This window comes from Limanda limanda, chromosome 9 (assembly GCF_963576545.1).
Source record: "Limanda limanda chromosome 9, fLimLim1.1, whole genome shotgun sequence".
Classification (NCBI taxonomy): domain Eukaryota; kingdom Metazoa; phylum Chordata; class Actinopteri; order Pleuronectiformes; family Pleuronectidae; genus Limanda; species Limanda limanda.
In genome coordinates this window covers 3,151,648-3,177,374 of record NC_083644.1, presented here as the reverse complement: position 1 = coordinate 3,177,374, position 25,727 = coordinate 3,151,648, and the positions used below count along the sequence as shown (strand labels likewise).

At 45.1% G+C, this 25,727-nt stretch overlaps 2 protein-coding genes across 2 annotated transcripts in view; one reads left to right on the top strand and one right to left on the bottom strand.

Annotated features, from left to right (window-relative positions):
- exoc2 (exocyst complex component 2) overlaps window positions 1–12,322 on the top strand; it is a 49,135-nt gene extending 36,813 nt beyond the window's left edge. Inside the window, exons 12-28 of the mRNA XM_061077459.1 lie at window positions 668–781; window positions 1,147–1,271; window positions 2,047–2,115; window positions 2,210–2,367; window positions 2,498–2,619; window positions 3,703–3,764; window positions 3,904–3,984; window positions 5,425–5,484; window positions 5,867–5,928; window positions 6,007–6,076; window positions 7,133–7,249; window positions 8,042–8,183; window positions 10,475–10,530; window positions 10,615–10,737; window positions 10,956–11,017; window positions 11,365–11,424; window positions 11,921–12,322. Coding sequence (XP_060933442.1) covers window positions 668–781; window positions 1,147–1,271; window positions 2,047–2,115; window positions 2,210–2,367; window positions 2,498–2,619; window positions 3,703–3,764; window positions 3,904–3,984; window positions 5,425–5,484; window positions 5,867–5,928; window positions 6,007–6,076; window positions 7,133–7,249; window positions 8,042–8,183; window positions 10,475–10,530; window positions 10,615–10,737; window positions 10,956–11,017; window positions 11,365–11,424; window positions 11,921–12,014 — 1,577 coding nt within the window. The 3' untranslated portion in view covers window positions 12,015–12,322. The remainder of the gene's footprint in view (window positions 1–667; window positions 782–1,146; window positions 1,272–2,046; window positions 2,116–2,209; window positions 2,368–2,497; window positions 2,620–3,702; window positions 3,765–3,903; window positions 3,985–5,424; window positions 5,485–5,866; window positions 5,929–6,006; window positions 6,077–7,132; window positions 7,250–8,041; window positions 8,184–10,474; window positions 10,531–10,614; window positions 10,738–10,955; window positions 11,018–11,364; window positions 11,425–11,920) is intronic.
- Window positions 12,323–15,215: 2,893 nt separating this feature from the next.
- irf4l (interferon regulatory factor 4 like) lies at window positions 15,216–23,933 on the bottom strand. The gene is made up of 9 exons (XM_061077461.1): window positions 23,882–23,933; window positions 23,537–23,739; window positions 22,209–22,395; window positions 20,545–20,618; window positions 18,702–18,834; window positions 18,478–18,579; window positions 17,423–17,800; window positions 16,049–16,161; window positions 15,216–15,401 (listed from the first exon to the last, which is right to left on the bottom strand). Exons 2-9 carry the CDS (start codon window positions 23,735–23,737, stop codon window positions 15,225–15,227), a joined length of 1,365 nt encoding a protein of 454 aa, XP_060933444.1. The 5' UTR covers window positions 23,738–23,739; window positions 23,882–23,933; the 3' UTR covers window positions 15,216–15,224.
- Between the last annotated feature and the right edge of the window lie 1,794 nt (window positions 23,934–25,727).

The window sequence follows — 25,727 nt, the reverse complement described above, 5'->3', positions numbered from 1 at the left end:
TCACACGTTTGTGTCTGTGTGTGTCAGACACATGTTTTGGAAAATGTGGCAGCCGCTCTCTCTCTCTCTCTCTCTCTCTTCGGGTCAGACACGCTACACGTAGGCGTATCGCAGCACAAGGTTGTTTCATTTTCACCGTTAGAAGGTACGACCCCCCCACACCCCCCAAGGCACTGCAGGCGTTTCACTTTCATTTCTATATGTTAATGTTCACACTTTCTTCTGATATCCTCGAGTCATCGTCTCATCGCAGATTCATCTCACTGCAGTTATCTCTCGTGTGGGGGTGGTGACTCTCGTTGGTGGCTGTAGTGCAGCTCCCTGTCGCCATCTAGTGGCCACGCGGAGCAGAGGTAACCGAGCCCAGAGCGGTTGATGTAAACCCACTTCACCCCGGCTCTGGTTCCTCACCCGGGAAACAACAGGACCTCCTTCTCTCGGCTCCGGGGCCGCGGCCGAGACGGATCCGAACACAAATAAAGAAAAGACCCAGAGGGGCGAGCGAGGATTGTTTGGTGTGAAAACCCCGCTGAGCTTATTGAGGAATGTGGAATTATGAAAATGGCTTATTTGATTATTCGATATGTGTTTTGTTTTCATGTCTCCTCTCCTGCTCCCTCCCTCCCTCCCTCCCTCCCTCCCTCCCTCTCCTCCTCCTGTCCGTCAGTGGGTGTTGGAGTTCTGGACCTGGAGGGAGATTCCCGCCCGTCGGCGCTCGCCAGGCTCGGCCACACGGCGTCTCTGAAGCGGGGGGGCAGCCTGCGAACGCCGCGACCCAGCAGTGAGCATCACATCACCTCAATCACACAACCTCCCACTCTGTCTGTCTGTGTGTGTGTGTGTGTGAGGGAGGGGGGGGGGTTCCCTGTCTGATGTGTTTTGTTTGTGTGTGTAACACTTTCTCGCTTTAGGGGAATCAGGGTAGAGTGGAAGGAAGCCACAGTGCACCTCCTCACATCCCCTTCAGCAAAGTGACAACACAAACAAAAAACATCAAGTCCCGCCTCCTTCTGCCTGGAAGTTAAATGTTCCGCCCGGTGATTCTTTGAATTGCAGATATTTCTACGGTAGTGGGATTAGTTAGTTTTGCCCACGAGGTTCCTCATCACCTCTGAGCTCAGATCGTCTTCTCTGTGTTTGTCTCAGCCTGGAGATCTGAAACTCCTCAGCAGGTTCAGTTCGTGGAGAAGCTGTCGGACGTGGTGATTGGTCAGCTGCCCAACTTCTGGAAGCTCTGGATCTCTTATGTCAACGGGAGTCTGTTTAGTGAGGTGAATACCCGGGTTCCCTGTGTAGTGAGAGGACAGTACTACAAACAACAAAACTAAAATGATCAGGTCAAATGAAGGATTCTCACTTTCCTCAAGTGGAATTTCTTTCAAGTTTCTTCTATATACCCAAATAATTGAGGTAAATAAAGTTGTCTCAGGGCCCCAATCTCCCACCTGATGAAATATGACACCAAGCTTATTGCAAAAGTCTTTAGTAGTTTCTGAAAAACACATTTATCACTGTCTCATGCCCATGTGGTCTAAATAGCAAATGCACTCGCACCCATCTGAATGCCCATTGGTTCAAATGAGGTGCCTTGTTGAGGTGGTAGGACACAAAACAAAAATATGAAGTCGCAATTATTTCACTGTTATTTTATGGGGATCATATCTCTGCATTTGGAGATAAACTTAAATAATTAAAATACTAATAAATAAGAGCATCACATGAATAAGTCAGTGACGGAATATGTTTTGTTTAAGAAATCTCATCTGTCAACTCTGTCAAGAATAACACAATCTTGTAGTGGTAGTAGTTCTACATAATAGAAGGATATAGATTTGCTTTTTATTATTGGGGCCACACACAAGAGTGATGGTCTTTCTTAATGCTGTGTTCTAGTTTATGGAAAAGTAACTTGATTGATGCAACTATTACTTCTCTGTGGTTCTGTTAAAAATATATTTACTCAAAACACCTACAGTTTTACTTCTGTAGGTTTTAAATATAAAAGTTGAAATGATAAACAGCAACATTATTTCCATTTTTCTGCAGACTGGAGAGAAATCCGGGCAGGTGGAAAAGTCCAAGAAGAACGCCAGACAGAGACAGAATGACTTTAAAGTAAGTGGCTTCATGACTCTCTTGTTTACTGTACAAATCTAAAAAGATGAACCCTATTGAAAGTGTGTTTGTTTGTGCGCTCTGTGTTTTACAGAAAATGATCGAGGAGGTCACCAACCGGCTGGTGAAGCTGATCCGAGGAGCTCTGCTTCCCACCACGCTGCCACAGGGGGAGCTGAATCTCTACGGAGGCTGGGAGAACAAGACGGAGCTCACCGGAGCCTGGCTCACACAAATCATCCACACCGTCAGGTTCTCATTGCTTTAAGTTTTAAGTTTAATGCAGTTTTGAAGTCTTTACACGCAGGAATTCAGTTCCTGACGTCTCTCTCCCTTCTCTCGCCCTCTGATCCTTGTTCTCCCTCTGGGGTCTCTCACCCAGGAGTTGTCATGACGCTCTGTCTGCGATGGAGATCCCTAATGATCTGCTGCAGGTGATCCAGGATCTGCTGCTGGAGCTGAGAGTCCACTGCCTCATGGTGTCTCTGCTGCACACAACAGAAGGTGAGGACACTAACGACCCTTCTGGTTTTAATTAGCTTTATCGGAAAATAGCCAGATTTGTAAAATGTTGATTTATATTTATGTAAGATTTATATTTACAAAACAATCATTGGGCTACTGCCACTATATCTCTCCTCTCTCATCAGCTGGAATAGTAATACCCACAATACCCGCTCCCAGAGCTGGCTTTCATTATATCTGCCTCGTGTTAAGACCAACTTGGGGAAGACAGCTTTCTGTTATAAGGCACCCTACATTTTCAACAATTTTGGAACAGTATGTAAAAAGTGAAGTGGACATACACAAGGTGGTTTGGATATAAATGAGTCGTTGTTGTTAAACTGGCGAGACAGTGCAGGCCTTTGTGGACGGAAGTGAAACAGCTCCAGGAATATATTTAAGAACAGAAGTATATCAAAGCGCTGTCATTCTGAAATTTCTAATTGTGTTATGTCATTTTGGACTTGTTCGATTCCAACTGCATTAAGGCAACAAAATAAATCAATATAAAACTGGAATATACCTGAGTGGGAGGAGCTGTATGTAGAACTTCTAAGAATATTCTCTCTGAGGTAAGTGATGATGATAAACGGGAATAATAACATTTAAATAAGATTCCATTCCATAAGAAACAGACTCTCATGGACCCAGTGAGTTTCTGAATCTGTTGTTTCTTTGCACGAACCCAGTTCAGACAGTGAAGATCCACCTCACACACACATGGTCCCTTTGTCTCAGTGGTGGTCAGTGACCTCCTCTGCCTCCTTCACCTCATATCACGTTTAAGGTATTAACAGAGAAAGTGTTGTGAGACTAACTCCAGACATGCTCGGTTTCATTTGTGGTCGGGTTTGGTCATTTTGAGAAGAGTGACTGGTTTTCACTCACCTTTCCCCCACATTCACACCAAATTGTGGTCTGAGCAGAAAGACTTAGATTTAACATCATGTTGTGGTTTTCACGCAGAAACTCAAACTTTGTTTTGTCTCTATTTCCACTCGAATCGAACATGTTTTAAACCTGTGGAGAGTTTTGAATCGATCACGTTATCAATTCATATTTCTGCTTTCCCCCGACTCTCAGATGTGAAGCGTCTCGCTGAGAAGGAGGACTGGGTTGTGGACAACGAGGGAATCACCAGCCTGGTGAGGATGTTGTTGCATCAAGCTTTACTCTACATCTCCTAATGAAATATGTCCGTCACATACATACTTTTTGTGTTCTGGAGAAGATCCTCTTTAGTGTGTGTAACCTGTGTTGATGTGTCTGCTCTCTTCTTTGCAGCCGTCCCAGTTTGAGCAGTGCACCGTGCTGATGCTGCAGTCGCTCAGGGAGCCGCTGGAGGTCAAACCAGGAGAGATCAATGTAAGAGAATCACCTGAAATCACAATGCAATCGAACCTGAAGAAGAGGTTTGATCATCTCGACCACGGTGGACTTTGTTAGATTAGATTAGATTAGATTTCTTTATTTATCCACACAACGGGGAAATTCACTTGTTACAGCAAAATAAGAGAAAAACAGAATTTAAATAACAGTGCCGAAGCACAATAAAAAAGATCAAAATATATACACTACTAAACTACACATAATGAGAGTACAGAAACAAAAACAAAAACAACCTGCAAAACAGACACTGTGCAAAAGCAGGTACTGGGGAGAAAGTGGAATGATGTAAGTGTTATTGTAATGAAAACAAAAATATTATAAGTAATATTGCAACAGTAGTGACCATGATACAGAAAAATAATTAAAAAGTAATTAAAAAGTAAGTGACCATAATATAAATAATACTACAAGATGGCATAATGGAAATATAAATATTGCAATGTAACCATTATAAGTGACCATGATATAAATATAGATGTAAAGTGTTGAATATTATTGTGCATAGTAGTGATCTGAGTAAAAAATAAAAAATAAATAAGAAAAATAAAAATAAAAAATACAGCTATGGTGAGAGGTTGAGTGGAGATAGAGATAATAGACAGGGACTACAACATTATCAGGTGGTGCTGGTGTTGTAGAGCCTGACTGCAGCCGGGATGAAGGACCTGCGGAACCTCTCCTTCTTACACCGTGGGTGTAACAGTCTGCTGCTGAAGGAGCTGCTCAGGGACCCCACATTGTCATGTAGGGGGTGAGAGGTGTTGCCCATGATGGACGCCAGCTTGGCTAACATCCTTCTGTCCCCCACTTCCTCAATGGAGTCCAGAGGACAGTCCAGGACAGAGCTCGCTCTTCTTATCAGTCTGTTGAGCCTGCTCCTGTCTCTGTCCGTGCTACCCCCCCCAAAATGAAGGGGGGGTAGCTTCTCTAAATGAAGAGCTTTGTATTTATATTAGAATTTACTGCAAATATTTAGGAAGGGCCAAGAAAGTCAAATCAGAACCAAGTCAAATTAAATCAAATCAGAGAAGCAGCTTCCGAAACACAGATAATTCTTTAATCTGTAATTCCTTAATCATAAATCTTGATCAGTACAGCAAACCCATTCATTTAGTTTCATACAATAAATATTTCCTACAAGATTGAACTCACAGAAGAAAGAATTCAGTATTATCTTTCTTTAGGATTCATTTAATACACATTATTAAAATGTTTCAGACAATTAACTTCATTCTTCCTCACTTGAAACCTGATTGAAACTTTGTAGAGTGAAGCACGGATAAGCAAAATGTTGTGAAATAAAAAGACATACAACTGCCTCTGATTTAAAATAACCTGAACACATAAAATATTATGTTATATATATGTAATATTTTTTCTGATGCATGAAGATTTGTTTTCGTGTCTTGTCTGCAGGTGCTGCAGTTGGACCAGGTCCAGGATCAGGTCACAGAGCTCAGCGTGAGCATCATGAAGGTACGAGCTGCCGGAATTAATAATCTCCTGTCATCATCAACACCAGATACTAGGAAACACAACCACATTATTAGATTATCAAACCTTAAATCCAGACGTCTGGGCTCCAGGAACTCATCAAACAAACAATCGACCTGATGTTTTAGAGTTTGATCTAATGTTTCAAGGGGTTATTCCATATTTCTGTCACGATATTAATGTTTTATGTCCCATTTTACATAAAATATAAGGTTCACAGTGTTTACTACGTTTTTCCACAAAAGACCAAACACAGTAAATAGAAGACAGAAGAATAGAAGCTTTATATTTAAAATACTGAAAGACTGAGTGACTTCTTTGTGTAGAAGGTTTGAGTTTTTCATGTCTCTTATGTTTAACTCAGGTTTTCATCAACTGCTTGGACCAGCTGAGCACAAAGACAGACGGAGACATCGATGCAGCTCAGTAAGTTTTCATTCACCCTTTTATTCACATTATTATATTCACAATTGATTTTAAATACAAGTTATTCTATGTGTGCAGCAACATCGCAGTGGACCTGTCCTCTCCAGATCGGTTTACCGCCAGTCAAGACGGCTTCTGTCCAACATCTGTAAGCGTCATGTTGTCTTTTTTTTATTATTTCCTTTCTACTGTTTGGGGTTAATTCACCTGAAAACCCACATTTGGCGGCTGCGTCACCGGAGCGTGGGTTTCTCTCCTTCACACAAATCGACAAACGTGTCTCACTCATTCAAACCACCAAATGTTATCAGGCTGTTTCCTGGTTGTGGACAAGAAGCAGATACGTCCTCATTTCCTGTAACTTGTTTGAGGTGTCAGCGGAGGGGGTGAAGCAGCGGGGGCCGAGGAGGAGGAAGAGCAGGGTGCACAGAGCTTGTGGTGAAGGGAAGTGGAGCAAGGTGCAGATGGGGTTTCCCCGGCCCTGAATATGTGAAGCAGGGGCGAGGGAGACAGACTCGACTGAGAGCATCTGACCACAGAGAAGACGGGAGTCACTCGAGTTTTCAAACTATTAAACAACAAAAACACCCGAGGCCTGGCTTCTCTTGACCTGTGTGACCTCAGCCCACTGGAGCGTCTGATCTCATACGTGTGAAAAACAAGCTCGATTTGTGGAGGGCAACTTATATAAAATAGGGAAATTCACAACAGGAGAACTCTTTAGGAGATTCTTTTGAAATGTAATGGAAGTGAGGAGATTTGGGGAAATTTATTATAATTTAGAAAAGTCAGGATTTTGCAGAGGAGATTGTAGGAGCACGGCGTATTTGCAAAGTGAGAAGATTTGGTTTAAATGAAGACAGTTTAGAAATTTGAGGATAGTTTTACAAAGTGGAGATATTTTAGGATACTGACTGTTTCAGATAAATAGCATATATAGGAATACAAGAACTTTTTTAAATTTTTTAGAATATGTCAGGTCTGTAAGTAAAGTTATGTTACATTTGGAAAGTGAGGACAGGTTTAGAAATGCAGTTATACATTTTGGGATCTTGTGTCGTTTGAGGGCTCAAGATAGAATAAGTTTTAAGGTTTAGACGTGCATGTGTTCATTGGGAATGTGACCTGGGAATGCATTATGTATATGAATGCATTTGTATAAATATATGTGTGTGTGTGTGTGTGTGTGTCTGTGTGTGTGTAGGAGCAGCGCCTGCTGATCATCCTCAGTAACTGTCAGTACCTGGAGAGACGCACCTTCCTGAACCTGGCCGATCACTTCGAGAAACACGGCTTCACGGGGACGGAGAAAATCACACGGGTCAGTTGTGTTTCTGAATAATAACTTTATTATCGAGAGAGAGAGAGAGAGAGAGGGCGAGAGAGAGAGAGAGTCATCAACTCTGTCTGTCGCTGCTGATGAGGAGAACGAGTGTTGTCATTAAGAACACAGAAGATCCCTCGTTCTGATTGTCCCTCACTCACTTCTGAGCAGAGGTATGACTCCTTTCTTTTAAAGAAACAGTCTTAAAGGTCATCGTCTTGAAAAGATCGGTTCCTCACCTCGTTTGTCGTCTTCACACAAACACACTCACACAACTGCCCACGATGACTAATGGCTGAATCACAATGCGAAGAAGTGTTGTGTTGGTGATTTATAGTCAAACAGGTGAATCATTTTCTGTGAAGAATTGGTTTGGGCTGCTTCTGTTGTTCAGAGAATATTTACTGATATGATAACTTGACGTTATTTCAAAGTTACATCAATGTAAACATGAGAAAATAAGAATTCCTGCATCACGCGCCCAATTATAACTAATATACAACTCTCCCACTGTGGGATGCATCTGTCTTATTACACCTTTATAAAATACTATGAACTAGAAAATTTACCACAAACATACATGACCTTCTAAAGTTTGATTGTTCAGTTATTAAGTTAAAAGTTTAGACACGGGTCAATGAACAAGTACACACACGTTGATTATTCATTTGTGTTGATGGGTAGTTTCATGTAGTTCCAGCTGCTTTGACTAACAAATGACAATGAGAAGGTTTTATTCACGTGTGCACTTGTCTGTTAATCCTGTTATTGTTGTGGTCTCCTGCTCAGGTGAGTGTGGACGCTGTGCGGGAGCTGGACAGGAAGTTGTTCGAAGCGTACATCGAGAGGCGGGCCGACCCGATCGCCGGCTCGCTGGAGCCCGGCATCTACGCTGGATACTTCGACTGGAGAGACTGTCAAACACCGACAGGTACGAAACCTCACCGGAGGAACGCGTGGTGCAAAACGAAGGCGTGAAACCGTCTGTAGCGTGGATGGGGAATTAAAGATGGACGACGTGTGGATGCTTCCTCCCAGGAGTCAGACACCAGGTCAAAATGTCTGATTCGGAGCGTGAGTCTGCAGAGTAGTGATCGTTGTGTTGAGTTGTGGTATCGAGTTCCTGCTGATACACACGTTTAACCAATCAGGAGCCAGTCTCAGCTGGTCATCGTTTCATATCATCAAATAACTAAATGAAAATAAGTAGTTTGGACCACTAACATGGAGGAGGCGGAGTCTATTATGCTTCAACACACTTTGGCTTTACTCTTAAAGAGCCGTCTAGTCGTTCATCTTCGTCTTTGCTCTGTTCACCTCAAACCTGGGACGCCAGGCAAAGACAATGGAGGGAAACCCCCCCCCCCTTAAGCAACCGCTACCCGACCCCGTTAGTGTCGCGAATCAGCCCCCGGCCGTCCTGTGGGCCGAGGACACGCCGTGTGCGGTTTGATGTGTGTTGTTGTGTTTGGTATTTGTCATGTGTAAAGTACGGCTCCTTGATGGTTTACTGTAAACACCACAGAGATCATTCCATCAGTCCCGGGGTCTAAAGGTCTCACACGGCCTTTGTGTGTGTGTGTGTGTGTGTGTGTGTCGCTGTGGGTGTGCAGCGTTGTGTGTGTGTTTGTGCTTCACCAGTCGAGCTCTAAAACCCAGCAGGTGAAACTTAAATGTGTATATGTGGTTTACCTTAGCACAGGATGTGAAGCAGCGTGTTAGAGAGTGTGTGAGAGTGTGTGAGTGTGTGTGAGAGTGTGGACTGGCAGCAGGTTATTCCTCTGGCACGACTCGGTGTCGATAGGAAGCTGCTCTGGTCGGTTCCTGCCTCCGTGTGAGTCTGCGTGTGACTTTGTGTCTTCGGCCCGGTTGTGAAAGAGGAACATTTTGGACTCTAAACCACAGGTTCTAGGATCTGATACTTTCACTGGTTGCACTTTTGGTTCAGGACCCCTGTAAAGTGTGTGGGTGCTGCAGAGAGACAGGAATCCACTTTCAATATCTGTTAATGTTTGATGTTTGTTAGATTTCCAGGTCGAACATTAACTATCATCTGAACTGAAGCTCCTCCTCCTCCTCCTCACAGCTCAGAGTGAAGTTGTCTTGTCTGCAGTGAACGAGATGCAGCTCGGTCTTTAAAGGTCTCAATTAATCATCTGAATCTGAGGTTCACGATGCTTGTAAAGCAAAATTAATAAAGATTACGTTATTTCAAGTGGAATCAGAATCAGAATCAGAAAGGATTTATTGCCAAGTAGGTTTACACCTACCTGGAATTTTCTTTGGTAAATAGGTGCAAACATTGAACATAAAGCATAAAAACACAAAGTACTTCGCATAAGAAAGAAATAGCTGCATATAAAACAAAACAAAAAAATATATACAAGATATAAAAAGTTAAATAAAAAGTAAATGATCGAGCACTTTGAAAAACCCACATCACAAAGTGCTTCTCTAGGCAGCAACTAAAATCAACAGGATATAAAATGATCAGAAATAAAAGACAATAGTTCTAAATTAATTAAAACTTCAAGTTGAACAGCTGCACCCCCCCCCCGGGCCAGACTGGCTCCGCCCACTTGTGATCACTCGTGCGGTTTCCCCTGTGCTAGAATTTTGTCGCCATTTTCTTTGCAGGAAAATCCCTCCGTGATGTGGGGGTGGCACCAGTGACGGTAACTCGCCCAACCGTGGTGATACGTTGCTTTATCTCCGCGGTTACAGATCAACGTTATGCGATAAAAACATGAACACACAACTGTAAATCTTTACAAAGTTAGCGAGCTTCAAACCGGCCACGCCCATTTTTATCTCTGAACGGATTCCCACTAAACTTTAAAGGATTTGTCATGGGCCAAGAAATAACTTATTCAAATATTTTCTTTTCCTTTTTACTGATTTCCCAGAGAAAATCTGATATATTTAGAGTTTTGATATCAATAATCGTGTGATTTGGTGAAGCTTTGATTTCATTTATGGGGACTTTGGGGTTTTAGGGTTCATCTCCTTCAACACATTCACATCCCTGCTCCCTGACTTCATCTCGTCAGTCCAGGTCCAGAGTGTGTGATCAGCTGATGCAGATGTTACAGATGTTTCAGATGTTTCCGATGTTTCCGATGTTACCGAAGCTTTAACTCCATATTTCACATCCTTGGAAGAAGAAGAAGTGTTTCTCTGTCGTCTCCGTGGATTCTGACCCGTGTGCTTCTCCTCCCTCAGGCGTGAGGAACTACCTGAAGGAAGCTCTGGTGAACATCATCACGGTGCACGCCGAGGTACGAGCGCCCCCCCCCCCCCATGACCTCCTCCACCAACACGCTCCTCTTGCTTCATCAGCAGTTTCTTTTCTTCCGCCTCAGGTCTTCACGGTCTCCAAGGACCTGGTTCCTCGGGTGATATCGAAGATTGTGGAGTCAGTTGCGGACGAGATGAGTCGCCTGATGCAGTGCGTGTCCTCGTTCAGCAGGAACGGCGCCCTGCAGGTACACAACCACTACACAACCACTACACAACCACACACACAGCTCCTGTAGAGCCAAGTCATAGTAAGACCTTGACTCATAAGTCCACGCCACACAGTCGTTGGGGTTTTACCCATTTCTGATGATGTCACATTTCACTTCAAGCTGCCAACTGCTGACAGTTGACGAGGTTCAATGGATTTCATTTGCTCTGTGGCCCCCCCCCCCATCCTCCTCAGGCTCGTCTTGAGATCTGCACTCTGAGAGACGCCATCAATGGGTACCTCAACTCTGAGAGCAAGTGGGTTTAACACAAAGACACACAATCACACACACACACACAGCGCTGAGCTCACATACATGTGTGTGTGATTTATGGTTTTGAATGTGAGAGACATAAATCTTAGCAGTCGCACATCCCTCACTACAATCCCTATTTATGTTACTTGGTGGGTTTTGGAAAGGAAGTGAAAGTAATCTGGTTCTGCTGTGTGCATGCACTGGGGTGTGTGTGTGCTGTGTGTGTGTGTGTGTGTGTGTGTGAGTGTTGTGTGAGTGCTCATATCTGGATGCACACACACACTTATTCTGAACTGTATTTCTGCCCTTTTTCTATACAAACTTGTCACTGAGCATCTTTTCTTTCAGCCAAAACTTCAATCTGGCTTTAGAGGCTCTGCCGAAGTTACACAGCGGAGCCGATGAGAAGTAAGTCTCACACTGGTCCATGTAATAATTATAATATTAAACCGAACCTTATTCATGAAGCATGTTACGAGGAGCCTATCAGGTTCAATTGAAGAGTTGAAGGCAAATAAAAAGCAGTTTGAAAATCACACAGAGGAAAAACAAGTAAGAGCCAGGATCAAGAAAATTGAGAAAAATGTGAGAACAGTTTCTGGATAAAGAGCTCGTCAGTCAGATTTTCTTAAGGTGGTTTTTCCAAACGTTTTTGGGGCCTTGACAGAAAAGACCTGTGTTGAAGACCTCAGGTTCTGATCAGGCAAATGGTCTCAAAGGATCTGAGATAAATGCAGGTTGAGTCCAGGATGAGCTTTAAAATTCAAATCAGTTCTCAAAGGTCCCAGAGGCCGATGAAGAGAATCTAACACTGCTCCTGAAACAAGTGACTCTGAACTTCTGATGCTTTCTTCACGATGCACAGTTTCCTTCCCAGTGATCCCAGCATGTTTCTCCTCCTCAGGTTCCTGAAGCAGCTGATGGCCAAGTTCAAGAGCAGCATGAAGCTGCAGCTCACCTGCTTCCACCCGTCCTCCGTGCAGCCGGTGAAGAGATGAGCCGTCTCTTATCTGAATCATCTAATGAAGCTTCTGTCTTATCGCTGTGTTCACTCATCTCTGCTCTTCTCAGAATCACTTTCTGCTTCACCTGATTGAACCCTGATGTCTGTTTGTTTAATCGTATTACTGTGCCGGACAGTCCCAGATGAGCTGGTTATGCTAATGACTCTAATGTGGGACCAGTGCGTGAGTTGTGGCGTCTGAGCTCAGAGGGAAACGTCTGTCCTGAACATTCAAAGAAGCCATTGACTTTTTGTCCTGTGACATTTCAGTCGCCCAATAAAGTGAAACAACTTCATGTTAAACGTTGTAATTACATTTATTTCTTATTATTTATACGACCCATCTTGCAGCGAGTAATCCAGATGTTTCAGCTTCACTAAATTTATCTGTGTTCACAACTTGGACCAGATGTTTGTTGATCTTTGACCGATTCGCTCCAAAAGTGAATCATCTGCAGAAACACGTCCAAGTGATGCTCCCACCAAGTTGGGTCAGAATCCCATCATGCATTGTTGAGTTGTTTTGGACACACACTCACACACACACACACACACAGAGGTTTCAAACGAACATTTTTGCATTCATGCACATTGGTTTTACACCAGTGGCTTCAGCCCATTCATCTGTGGAGCTGCAGCTCTCTGCTTCACTCAGACTGTCTGGCCCCGGGTCTGTGGGCGGAGGATGTGACTTCAGGGTGTGACCTCAGGGCGGGAGCTCCAGGGCGTGAACAAGGCGTGTGTAGGGCGTGTGCAGGGCGTGGGGGGGGGGCGGCAGGCCGTTAGTCAGGGCCGCGAACACAAGACGCTGCAGGTGAATCCCTGATGAAAGTGTCCTGACGGTCACAGAGTGAGACGTGCGGTTACGATCGACCTCGAGTGGCTGAGGCGGAGGAGACGCCCACGGCTCACAGGAGACACACACCAGGGTTTATCTGAGGACAGTGAGGACGTTGTGTCTTCGTGGTGTCGACACAGACAATCTGAGACGTTTCACCGTCGGGTTTCTTCAGAGTTTCTGTTGTTGTGTGCGTCGCTCTGGGGGAAAGCCGACAGGAGCTGTTTTGATTCTCTGAGTTCTAAACTTAGCTCTCGCTCTCCTCCCACGGATTCATTCACAAAACAAAGTTCAAAGCCTCAAACTCCACCCGCTCTCCACCCGCTCTCGGTTTACAGTAACAGAGCTGAGAGGGAGTTTTCTAAAAGATTCTTATTTCACTTGTATTCACCAGAACTTTGTTCCATCACGGACGGAGAACATCCTCTGTGATCTCATCTCTGTGTTAGAAGAACTCTGTGAGAAGCTGTGAAGATTCTCTGTGTCTCAGCCAGATGTTGTCGAGCAGCTGGACAGACGTTCAGAAACTGTTTCACTCTGGAGATTTGTGTCATTTGACTCAACTCAATTTCAGTTTTCTATTCAAATGTAAAAAAAAGATGTTTGCTCTCGAGGTGACACCTGAAAAACTGGAGTTTGATGATGATCTGCTATAATCATCATCAAACTAAATATAAAAGTAGTAAATATTTGTGTCCACATGATTCACGATGAGAATGGAAATACTCGGTCATTGTTTTCTTCAGAATAATGTCAGAGAAGTTAATGTCTTAATGACAACAGGAAGTAGATGCATCAGGCTCATGATAAATACTCACTAATCAATATGTTTTTGGTTTTTATTGGTTGATAAGAATTCTGAATCTATCAATTTTCCTGTTTTGTGAGAATGAGTCAAAAGTGCTGCAGTGAAATGTCTGATTTCAGTGTTTTACTGAATAAAGTAAAAACAATAAATAACATCATAAATTAATTCAAAACCAATCACACTGGGACCTGAATAATAGTTTCCATGAACAAACTTCATAACGTTTGTCTCGTCAGGACATTATTATTATTATTATTTCACATATTTGTCTCACATTTATCTATTTTTACCTTTTCAAACATCAACTGTTACTTTAATTTAATCCCGTGACTTGTTTTCTCACATTCTGTCCACTTGTTTTAATCAATAATAAAAATCATAACTCAGCTCTCGTGTTCTGTTAACATCTGTCTGCAGGTCAGTGGTTTTCAGAGAAATCTCCTCGAGTGATTTTATCTTTTCTGGTGAATTACTTCTCAGCAGCGACACGTGTGTTTGTGGCTTTTCTGTTGTTGTGATAGTTTTTCCATGGAAGTGGAAACGAGACTCTGATCTATGAGCAGAAACCAGGAAGCCTCTTTCTCTTCAGCGCGGAAAGTGTCGACCGACCTCTTCCTCTCGCCGGCTCCCCTGGTGACGTCATCACGGTGTTTGTGATAAAGACGTGTTTGATTAACCAGCTTCCTGCAGCTGACGCACACTTCCTGCTCACACACACACACAAACACACACACTGACGTTATGAACACAGGTCGTCACTCTTTGCTCCATTGGTTGAAATGTGAACTTTCATTGAAACCTCGACCTCAGATAAGATCTGCAAGTCAAGTGATTAAGTTTCTCTCATAAACATCCAGGTTCATTAATTCAATCATAATTTACAACATGGTGGTGATAGTGTCTCCCATAGCAACAGAAAAATCTAAATTATTATAATAAGTATATTCTTCATTACCAGTTTATCTCAAATATTCAGCAGGAAACTTTTTAAAAATGTGAAGAACAGAGTTTGGTGGATTTGTAGCAGCCGCAGCTCTTTAGGTTCAGGAAGCAGAGGATCATGGGTAATATGCAGCGTTCAGTTGTGTAGTTCTCTACTAAATCAGGTGTGAAGATTTTCACAAAGACAAATTCTGTAAAAAACACAGATTGTTTCTTTACGTTTCGGTTTTAAAACAAAACTCTCGGCAAGAAGTTGAATAATACAATTTTTTATTTAAGGCACAAAAATGTAACAAACAGTTATTTTTTATTTACAATCACCTGAGCTGTCATTTCTGTTTCGTTTAAAAAAGTATAAAAGAAATAAATGGTCGCACAAAAATACAGAATAAGAGAAACACTCACACACACACACACACACACACTCACACTCACACACTCACACACACATCTGTACGGGTCAAACAGTAACTCTCACTAAATGTCCATCATCTTCCTCCTCATGTGTCAAACTGTCCCGGTCCGTCCTCTGGTCTCAGAGACTCACTGCTGCCTCGTGTGGACGTGTCCTCCGGAGACTCACTGCTGCCTCGTGTGGACGTGTCCTCCGGAGGCGCTCACTCCTGCAGGCTGCTGCTGCTGCTGCTGCTGTGGTGGTGATGGTGCGTGACCCGCTGGAACTCCTCCGAGCTGCTGAAGTGGTCCGAGACCCCCGGGAGGTCGTAGCTGCGGTAGTAGTGCCCCCCCGGCTGCTGGGCGTAGTACAGGAGCTGCCGGGCGAACAGCGGCTCCACCTGCAGGACAGACACAGGCTGACGGGTCACGGGACTGGCTCCACTTAAAGGAACAATGTGTGACTCCGGCCTCTAGGGGTCTCGTGATCAAAACTATGACAAGGGGCCGATCGTGAGGTGAAGCAGCGAAGGATCATGGGAGTTGAGGTGTGGCTCATGTTCACGGATGAGGTCATGTGATAAAGTTTTATTCACGTGACCAGTACGATAAGTGCAAACTGGCTAAATAAAGTTTTAATTTCTCTGGGTTTGAACTTTGTTGGACACATTTTGGATACTGAAGATCAGAGGTGAAGTCGTCAAATGAAGACTTTTTGGGGGATTTATTATCTTTAAAATGTAGAAGTGGGTTTTACAAGTTGGATTGAAAAGTGAAACATAGATTCAAATTCTCTTCTGACTGAATCACAAGTCAAAGGTCCGTTTAAGTTTCTGTTTCCAGACCTTTCAGCTGTGATTCATTGTTCTAGCAGATGTGGATCAGCCTGATTCCCCTTCTTCATGCTCACTCAGACGTGGACGATGACTGGAAGTGTTTCTCGTTTCAGCCGTTTCCTTTTTAATCTGATCTGTGATTTCACCTCCCAGGAAACCTTCCCTCCCACCGAGCTGCTGCAGGAGGAATAAAAGTTGTGTTGTTTCCTCACCTGGACGCTGAGTGTGCGTCTTTGTCTCTGCGGGTCCAGACACTCGTCTCCGAAGCTCAGCAGCACCTGCAGGCGCGGCAGCGGCCGGCCGTGGAGCCCGAAGCTCTGCAGCTCTGAAACACACACCAGAGATCAACACGTGAAGTCAAACCCAACGTTTCTGATTCAAATGAGTTCAGAAGAAGTCGATTTGAAGGCCGTGACCTTTGGAAAGTCCAGGTCACATCATGCAAATACAAGAATCTGTCACACAGCTGGAGCCGAGCCAGCGAGTGGGAGGAGACGATGAGTCGGTGACATGTGACTGTGACGAGTCAATTTCTATCTGAGCTGTTCGGTGCTGTCGGGGGGGTTATCTGTATTCAGTCCTGAGGTTCGATTACATTCATCTGAAGAGTTTTACAGAAAATTTCCCCCAAAAGACACAACCTCAGATTTGAGTTTTTATTCTCACTCACTGTTAGTTTGTGTATTAATGTTGTGAAACATCTGTTTCTCTTAATGTGGATTAACGAGATGTTCCACTTGTTCTTCAGCTGGTTCCAGAATCACCACAGATTCTTCTTTAAGTCTGCAGCACTTTAATAAACTATAATAACCTGTACCTATATAATAAACTATATTTAACACATGTACCTGTTTCTCATGTTGCGGCTGCAGACCTTGAGTCAGTCCAACCCAACAGTTCCCTAATGAAACCACATTTTAGTTCCCTACATCCAGGTTTCTATTTGGATCTGCAGCAAATTGTTCAAAATCTAGTATAAAAGTCGTCTAAACATTTAGTTTATCAAGATGACGAGTTGTTAACATCTTTTAAATTTGAATATCTTTGTGTGTTTTGGTCGTGGACAGATGATCAGACACACAGAGATTTGCAGATGTTTGTTTGTCACTGTTCTCCAGTGATTAAAAGACAGATGTTGTATCCATAGATTTATATATAAAGACTAGATGTCTCGTCTGCGTTGCCGGCCAACGGAGACGAACGTCCGCACATGGCGGCCATCTTGCTAGGGGGTAGTGGTAACTAACCATAACTTGCTCAATTTTCAACCGATTTTTAAACGGTTTGGTTTGTTATAAACGTCAGAGATGTAGATATGACACTGCATACTTATGAATAATTATGTTATTTTCTAAAAAATGATAGCAGTGTCATAACTACATCTCTGACGTTTATAACAAACCAGATCGGTTGAAAATTGAGCAAGTTATGGTTATTTACCACTACCAATGTTATGGGTGAGTGAGCTGCCCCGTAGCAAGATGGCCGCCATGTGCAGACGTCCGGCTCCGTTGAACGAGAAATCTAGTCTTTATATATAAATCTATGGTTGTATCGATGTCCCCGGCCCCCCGGCCCCCTCTCACCTGTCAGGTAGTCCTGGCTGTGCACCAGTTTGCAGGTCACGTCTCTCTCCAGCTTGTTGAGCTTGTCTCCGTACTGGGACGGCCCCCCCTGCCAGTAGACCCGGCTCTGACACAGCCTGCAGGCGTAGAGTCCGTCCGCCCCCATCCACAGTAACACCCCCCTCTCCAGGGAGGCCGGGGGGCTCGGGGGACACTCCTCCGTCCTCCGGGGGGCCGACAGGGCGTCCACGGGCAGGGGGACCACGTCGGGACCCCCGGGCATCAGACTGAGCTTCTCCTCGGGGGAGCAGGGCGTGATGTGGACGCCCTTCGGACTGGAGGAGGTCACCTCCCTCACCAGGCCGTCCCGCAGGTACACCGACACGTGCAGGCGGAAATCTGGAGGAAGAGGAAGAGGAGGAAGAGGAGGAAGAGGAGGAAGAGGAGGAAGAGGAGGAAGAGGAGGAAGAGGAGGAAGAGGAGGAGGTATTAGACTTTTCATATTTACACTCTGAAGCTTTCATCTGTTGATGTTCTTCTCATTTAAGGATTTATCTCTGATCACTGAACTTCAAACGTGTCACATAAACACATCAGGTTCAGGATCTTAGCAAATTCAACCTTATATGAATCTTTGCTGATATATAAAAATATTCAGGATTATCGTCTGATCCATAAGATTCGTTATGAAACCCATATGACAAGGAAAAGTAACTGAGGTTTGATATTTTACAGTTCAACCATAAAATACCTTACTAAAATACTACAAAGAAAGTAGTAGTACAAAGAAAACACAAATATGATTAAATTTATAGATTCTAAGGAAATAAACTCTAAAAAAATAGATTTATAATCCTGAATGCACCTGTTTATTCTGTAAAATAAAAGTTTTCATGCCCAAAACTGATGAAAGTCTAAAATTTATTAATCGTCTAATCAATAAATCGTCCGAGCTCTTTGACTAAACTTTGGTTTCACACAGAATTCCCTTCTTCCCCTCAGAGACGTAAAGGATCCGCACCCAGACTCCTCCTGATTCACAGCGTTCACAGAGAGAAGCAGAACTGAGAGTTCACCTGAAACGGCCTCGGCTGATCTGATGCTGGCGTCCAGCGAGAAGGGCGGAGCCTGAGCCTCAGCCGGGCCGTACGAGTAGATGGACGCTCGGAGCTGGTATCCTGTCAGACGCACACGTTCAGAGGGTTACTCACACGGCCTCGGATGCAAGTGTGTGTGTCTGTGTGTGTGAAGTGTGTGTGTGTGTGTGAAGTGTGTAGTGTGTGAACATGCGGCATCGAACCGTTCTCTATGGACGGGCCCTGCCAGGACAGGCTGCGGGGGGGGCAGGGACACTGGGAGAAGGGCAGCTCCGGCGTCGGCTCCGGACAGAAATCTCTCCAACTGCACTCGGGTGTCGTCACGTACTGAGGCATCTACACACAGACACACACACACACACATCATGTACTAATACTACACACAGACACACATCATGTACTGAGGCATCAAAACAGACACACAAACACACACGTCATGTACTGAGGCATCTACACACAGACACACACACACACACATCATGTACTAATACTACACACAGACACACATCATGTACTGAGGCATCAAAACAGACACACAAACACACACGTCATGTACTGAGGCATCTAGACACAGACACACACACACACATATCATGTACTGAGGCATCTACACAGAGACACACACACACACATATCACGTACTGAGGCATCTACACACAGACACACACACACACACATCATGTACTGATACTACACCCAGACACACATCATGTACTGAGGCATCAAAACAGACACACAAACACACACGTCATGTACTGAGGCATCTAGACACAGACACACACACACACACACACACATCATGTACTGAGGCACTTACACACAGACACACACACACACACATCATGTACTGAGGCACTTACACACAGGCACTGCAGGGATTAAACTCTGGAGACACACACACAAACACACACATACCACAACACAACACAAACAGACACACACAACGCAGGCCTGAGTGTGTGAGAAAGTGACAGTTTGGTCTGAAGGTTTTCATTTTAACGAGCCTCAGATTTATTGCTTTTAGTTCTTCAGGCCTTTAGTTTTGAAATTCAATATATTGTGTTTAAATTAGACTAAAGTCACATGTTAATATCTAATACACATTTATTGCGAATTTAATTCAGTTTAACAGGAATTTAAAGCAGATGTGTTATTTGTAAAGATCGCTAATTTGGGCAAATTGATTTCTTCAATTTGGTTCCAGCTCCAGAAATTGGCAAAAAAAATTAAATATAACACAGAAGCTGCTTCTGCTTTAATAAAATGTGAAATATCATTTAAAAGAAATAAGAAATAAATCATTCGGATCCTCACACACATTAAGTACTGAGGCATCTACACACAGACACACACATGAAGTTGATATGAGGCAAACCACTCCTTCACCTGATTCACCTCAAACCCCCAAATACTTTTAACGCTCTGCAAAAATATGTCTATATGTTCAATAATGCATTTTGAAATATATCCTACGTATATTTATCCTACTCTTAATTAAACTATATTTAGTTTTACATCTGTGAGCGTTTAAAGGACATTTAGGAGTTTAAATCCTATAACGATAAATACGTGGTTAATAACAAATGAGAGTTTATATTGTAGGTAAAGATATCTATTCCTGTTAATGAGGAGAGAAGCTTTTAGATATTATACACACGCTGTATAAAATAAATATATAACACAATCTGGCAGGTGAATTTTGAATTATTTAAATTTAACAAACAAAATCCTGAGCACAAACATACATGCAGTTAAAAGAACACAGGTTTTATTCTCCACATTTAATCCTCAGTTTATTCCCTGAAATATCAGAAACCAACTTTACTTAACGTCCCATCCACTAACATGGAGGAGGGTTGTGATGGGTCCTGCAGTCAGCCACCAGGGGGCGATTGAGTTGCTGCTGATTGTTATTTCTCTTATATTTACTTTCCTTGCACTTTGTAAACTGTGTTTTTATTAAGGACTATATAAATAAAGTTATTATTAGTATTATTAAATCACCGAGCTCTAACTGCATTTAATGAGTCAGTGAATCGTCCTCACCTGAGTCTGCAGAGCCGGGTAGGGGTGGACCTGGAAGCCCATCGGACTCAGGGGACTGTCCTCCTGTCGAGGTCCTGGAAGACAGACAGAGAAAAGACTCAGAGGACTGTCCTCCTGTCAGAGAGAAGACTCAGAGGACTGTCCTCCTGTCAGAGAAAAGACTTAGACTGTCCTCCTGTCAGAGAAAAGACTCAGAGGACTGTCCTCCTGTCAGAGAAAAGACTTAGAGGACTGTCCTCCTGTCAGAGAAAAGACTCAGAGGACTGTCCTCCTGTCAGAGAAAAGACTCAGAGGACTGTCCTCCTGTCGAGGTCCTGGAAGACAGACAGAGAAAAGACTTAGAGGACTGTCCTCCTGTCGAGGTCCTGGAAGACAGATAGAGAAAAGACTTAGAGGACTGTCCTCCTGCCAGAGAAAAGACTGAGAGAACTGTCCTCCTGTCAAGGTCCTGGAAGACAGACAGAGAAAAGACTTAGAGGACTGTCCTTCTAGAGAAAAGACTTAGAGGACTGTCCTCCTGTCAGAGAAAAACTCAGAGGACTGTCCTCCTGTCGAGGTCCTGGAAGACAGACAGAGAAAAGACTTAGAGGACTGTCCTCATGTCAGAGAAAAGACTCAGAGGACTGTCCTCCTGTCAGAGAAAAGACTCAGAGGACTGTCCTCCTGTCAGAGTCCTGAGAGACAGACAGAGAAAAGACTCAGAGGACTGTCCTCATGTCAGAGAAAAGACTTAGAGGACTGTCCTCCTGTCAAAGTCCTGAGAGACAGACAGAGAAAAGACTCAGAGGACTGTCCTCCTGTCAGAGTCCTGAGAGACAGACAGAGAAAAACCTCAGAGGACTGTCCTCATGTCAGAGAAAAGACTTAGAGGACTGTCCTCCTGTCAAAGTCCTGAGAGACAGACAGAGAAAAGACTCAGAGGACTGTCCTCCTGTCAAAGTCCTGAGAGACAGACAGAGAAAAGACTCAGAGGACTGTCCTCCAGTCAGAGAAAAGACTCAGAGGACTGTCCTCCTGTCAGAGTCCTGAGAGACAGACAGACAGAAAGACATGTCCTCCTGTCAGAGAAAAGACTTAGAGGACAGTCCTCCTGCCATAGAAAAGACTTAGAGGACTGTCCTCCTGTCAGAGGTCCTTTAAGACAGACAGAAAGACATGTCCTCCTGTCAGAGAAAAGACTCAGACGACTGTCCTCCTGTTGGAGTCCTGAGACACAGACAGAAAGACATGTCCTCCTGTCAGAGAAAAGACTTAGAGGACTGTCCTCCTGTCAGAGGTCCTTTAAGACAGACATTACAGACTGTCTTCCTGTCACAGAAAAGACTCCTGGAAGACAGACAGAGAAAAGACTTAGAGGACTGTCCTCCTGTCGGAGTCCTGAGAGACAGACAGAGAAAAGACTCAGTCTGTCCTCCCTTAAGACAGACAGACAGAAAGACATGTCCTCCTGCCAGACGTCTCCTCCCGTGGTGAGGACATCTTGACCTCAAACTGTGGTTGAGACGTTTGACTTTTCAAACTTTTCATCAGAACTCTGAGAAGTTTGTGACCTTTATCACAGAAGTTCCAGATGTGATCAGATTAAAAACCAGAGTTTATCTCAAAGTCTCTGATATGTGATGATAAACGTGTGTGTGTGTGTGTTAGGTGGGGGGTGCACTGACTTTTCTTGGCGCCCTCCGGGATGACGCGGTACACCTTATATGGGTCGGAGATGTCCAGCTGGCTCCGCTCCACCATCTCCTCGAAGTCGTTGCTCTTGTTCAACGCGCAGCGCAGCCGCGTCTTCCAGGTGGGGGGGTCCGGCTTGTCGATGCCCTCCCGGAACTTGCCCTTGAACAGAGCCCAGGCCTGAGGACAGAGTCCGGGGACAACCCGGGGACAAGGTGAGACACGGTGAGGTCTCTGGGACCCGCGGGACAACGGGCTGCAGATGTGCAACGAGCTGCAGCTTCTACATCAACTGAACATCTGGAATCAAGTGATTTCTAACGGGAACGTGTGAGATGTGTGAAGCCTCTTGGGTCCAAATTTAACTTTATGATATAGAACATTTCTACAACAAGGTAACGCACATACTAATACTGTTATATTATTTAATATTTAAATCTTTATATGCTTATATTTCTACTCTTTCATGGAGCAATTGTAACAAACACAGTTTCCCTCTGGGATCAATTAATATTCCTGATTCTGATTCTGATTCAAAGTGCTTTACATCAAATATAAAATGCATCATGACAACTTATTAAAGCAAGATAATGTAAAAAAAGAAGCATTTCAAAATAAACTATTATATGGTAAATCGAACAATATATAAAAAGTGTTAAATATGAGTCATTTTCGACTAATACGTTTTTTCCAGTTGTTTGAAAGCGTTTCAATTTTTAAAAACTATATTTTATGACATGAATCCATAAGTTCAGCCTCTGCACACTTCATACTTTAAGTTCTTTACTTTGGTTAAACACGTGAACATATTAGTATTTTTTGGACAAATACGTTTTCTCCAGTTGTTTTAAAAAAAATTATATTTATACAACAATCATACAACTATATTGTATGACATGAATCCATAAGTTCAGCCTCTGCTCACTTCACGCGTAAAGTTCTTTACTTTGCTTCAACACATGAACGTATTAAAAGAGAAATGATGTAATATAGAAAGCATATCTTCTCTCTCTCTTTCCCTCCGCTGCTCCTCTTGATGTATGATTAAAAAGCATATTTCTCATGTTTCTCCATCTACATGAGGTTTCTTCTCTCTCTCCTTCCCTCCTCTCTCCTCGGAGGGTCACATGATGAAATATAAAAAGCATATTTCTCATGTTTCTCCATCTACATGAGGTTTCTTCTCTCTCTCTTTCTCATGTTTCTCCATCTACATGAGGTTTCTTCTCTCTCTCTTTCTCATGTTTCTCCATCTACAGGCGGTTTCCTCTCTCTCTCTCCTTCCCTCCTCTCTCCTCTCACAGTCACATGGGTCTCGTACCTTGAACAGAGCCGCGTCCTCGTCCCGGTTGTAGTCCTGCTTGCCCGCGTGTTTCCACGGGATGCGGAAGATGCTCTTGTCGTCGTTCTCCCACACGAGCCCCGGGTACCCCCCGGTGTCCACCTGCTCGATCAGCCACTGCCGCAGCTTCCCGTTCCCGCTGCTCGACGAGGAGCCCCCGTACTCCAGCTCGGCGTGCATGTCTGTGCACACACACGCACGGAACACAGGTCAGGTGCTGCACGGTGTGTGTGTGTGTCTGTGTGTGTGGGTCTGTGTGTGTGTGTGTGTCTGTGTGTGTGTAACTGCGACCCCCCGCTGAGATGTGCCGGTGACGCGTCTTACCTGCGAAACTCGAAACCCGAGAAACTTCAGAAATCAATCAAAGAGTCAAAGAGTCAGAAAGTTCTCATCAGGACCGAGGAGCCGCTTAAATCCTCCAGCCCCAGGGGGGAGGAGGAGGGGGGAGGGAGGAGGGAGGAGGAGGGAGGAGGAGGGAGGAGGAGACCCGGGGAGGAGGCACCTGCTGCAGCCGGGGACCCGCCTCCATCCTCCAGAGAGAGGAGGAGGATGGAGGCCCGGGGGAGGAGGGGGGAGGAGGAGGGGGAGGACAGGGGGAGGAGGAGAGAGAGGAGAGAGGAGAGAGGAGAGAGGAGAGAGGAGAGAGGAGAGAGGAGGAGAGAGGAGGGGAGGAGAGAGGAGAGAGGAGAGGCAGAGGCAGAGGAGGAGGAGGGGGGTGGAGAGAGGAGGAGAGAGGAGGAGGGAGGAGGAGAGAGGAGGAGAGAGGAGGGGAGAGGAGAGAGGAGGAGAAAGGAGGAGGGGAGAGGAGAGAGGAGGAGAGAGGAGGAGAGAGGAGGAGAGAGGAGGAGAGAGGAGGGAGAAGGAGAGAGGAGGTGAGAGGAGGTGAGAGGAGGAGGGAGGAGGTCAGAGGAGGAGAGAGGAGGGGTGAGGAGAGAGGAGGAGAAAGGAGGAGGGGAGAGGAGAGAGGAGAGAGGAGAAAGGAGAGGCGAGGAGAGACGAGGTGAGAGGAGGAGGGGGGAGGAGGGAGGAGGAGGAGGGAGGGAGGAGGAGACCCGGGGAGGACGCACCTGCTGCAGCCGGGGACACGCCTCCATCCTCCAGAGAGAGGAGGAGGATGGAGGCCCGGGGGAGGAGGGGGAGGAGGGGGAGGAGAGGAGAGAGGAGGAGGAGGGGAGAGGAGAGAGGAGAGAGGAGAGAGGAGGAGAGAGGAGGGGAGGAGAGAGGAGAGAGGAGAGAGGAGAGAGGAGAGAGGAGAGAGGAGAGAGGAGAGGCAGAGTCAGAGGAGGAGGAGGGGGGTGGAGAGAGGAGGAGAGAGGAGGAGGGAGGAGGAGAGAGGAGGTGAGAGGAGGAGAGAGGAGGGAAGAGGAGAGAGGAGGAGAAAAGAGGAGGGGAGAGGAGAGAGGAGGTGAGAGGAGAGAGGAGGAGAGAGGAGGAGAGAGGAGGGAGAAGGAGAGAGGAGGTGAGAGGAGGTGAGAGGAGGAGGGAGGAGGAGAGAGGAGGTGAGAGGAGGAGAGAGGAGGGGTGAGGAGAGAGGAGGAGAAAGGAGGAGGGGAGAGGAGAGAGGAGAGAGGAGAAAGGAGAGGCGAGGAGAGACGAGGTGAGAGGAGGAGGGAGGAGGGAGGAGGGAGGAGTAGGGAGGAGAGAGAGGAGTGGGCAGGAGAGAGCAGAGAGGAGGTGAGAGGAGGAGGAGGAGGAGAAGAGGAGAGGAGGAGAGGAGGAGAGATGAGGAGGAGGAGAAAGGAGGAGGGGAGAGGAGAGAGGAGGAGGGAGGAGAAGGAGGAGAAAGGAGGAGGGGAGAGGAGGAGGGAGGAGGAGAGAAGAGTAGGGAGGAGAGAGGAGGAGGAGAGAGGAGGAGAGAGAGGAGAGAGGAGGAGGAGAGAGGAGGAGATAGAGGAGAGAGGAGAAAGGAGGAGGAGGAGGGAGGTGAGAGGAGTAGTGGGGGAGGAGGAATAGGGAGGAGGAGGGAGGTGAGAGGAGTAGTGGGGGAGGAGGAATAGGGAGGAGGAGGGAGGAGAGAGGAGGGAGGAGGTGCGGGGGAGGAAGAGGAGGGGAAACCCTACCGTAGTAAATCAGAATCGTGACTCGATGGAAACTTCTGTCGAGGACGAAAACATTTCTCTGAAGTGAGAACGTTTCATGAAGCTGGTGGACCAAAGAGAGAAGTTCCCTC

Coding starts and splice junctions, on each gene's coding strand:
- irf4l (XM_061077461.1), bottom strand. CDS start 23,737: ATGCACGCCGAGCTGGAGTACGGGGGCTCCTCGTCGAGCAGCGGGAAC. Junction 17,801..18,477: donor ATCAGCCGAGGCCGTTTCAG/GTGAACTCTCAG, acceptor CTCTTCCTCCAG/ATTTCCGCCTGCACGTGTCG. Junction 16,162..17,422: donor CAGCCAGGACTACCTGACAG/GTGAGAGGGGGC, acceptor TGTGTGTTTCAG/AGCTGCAGAGCTTCGGGCTC.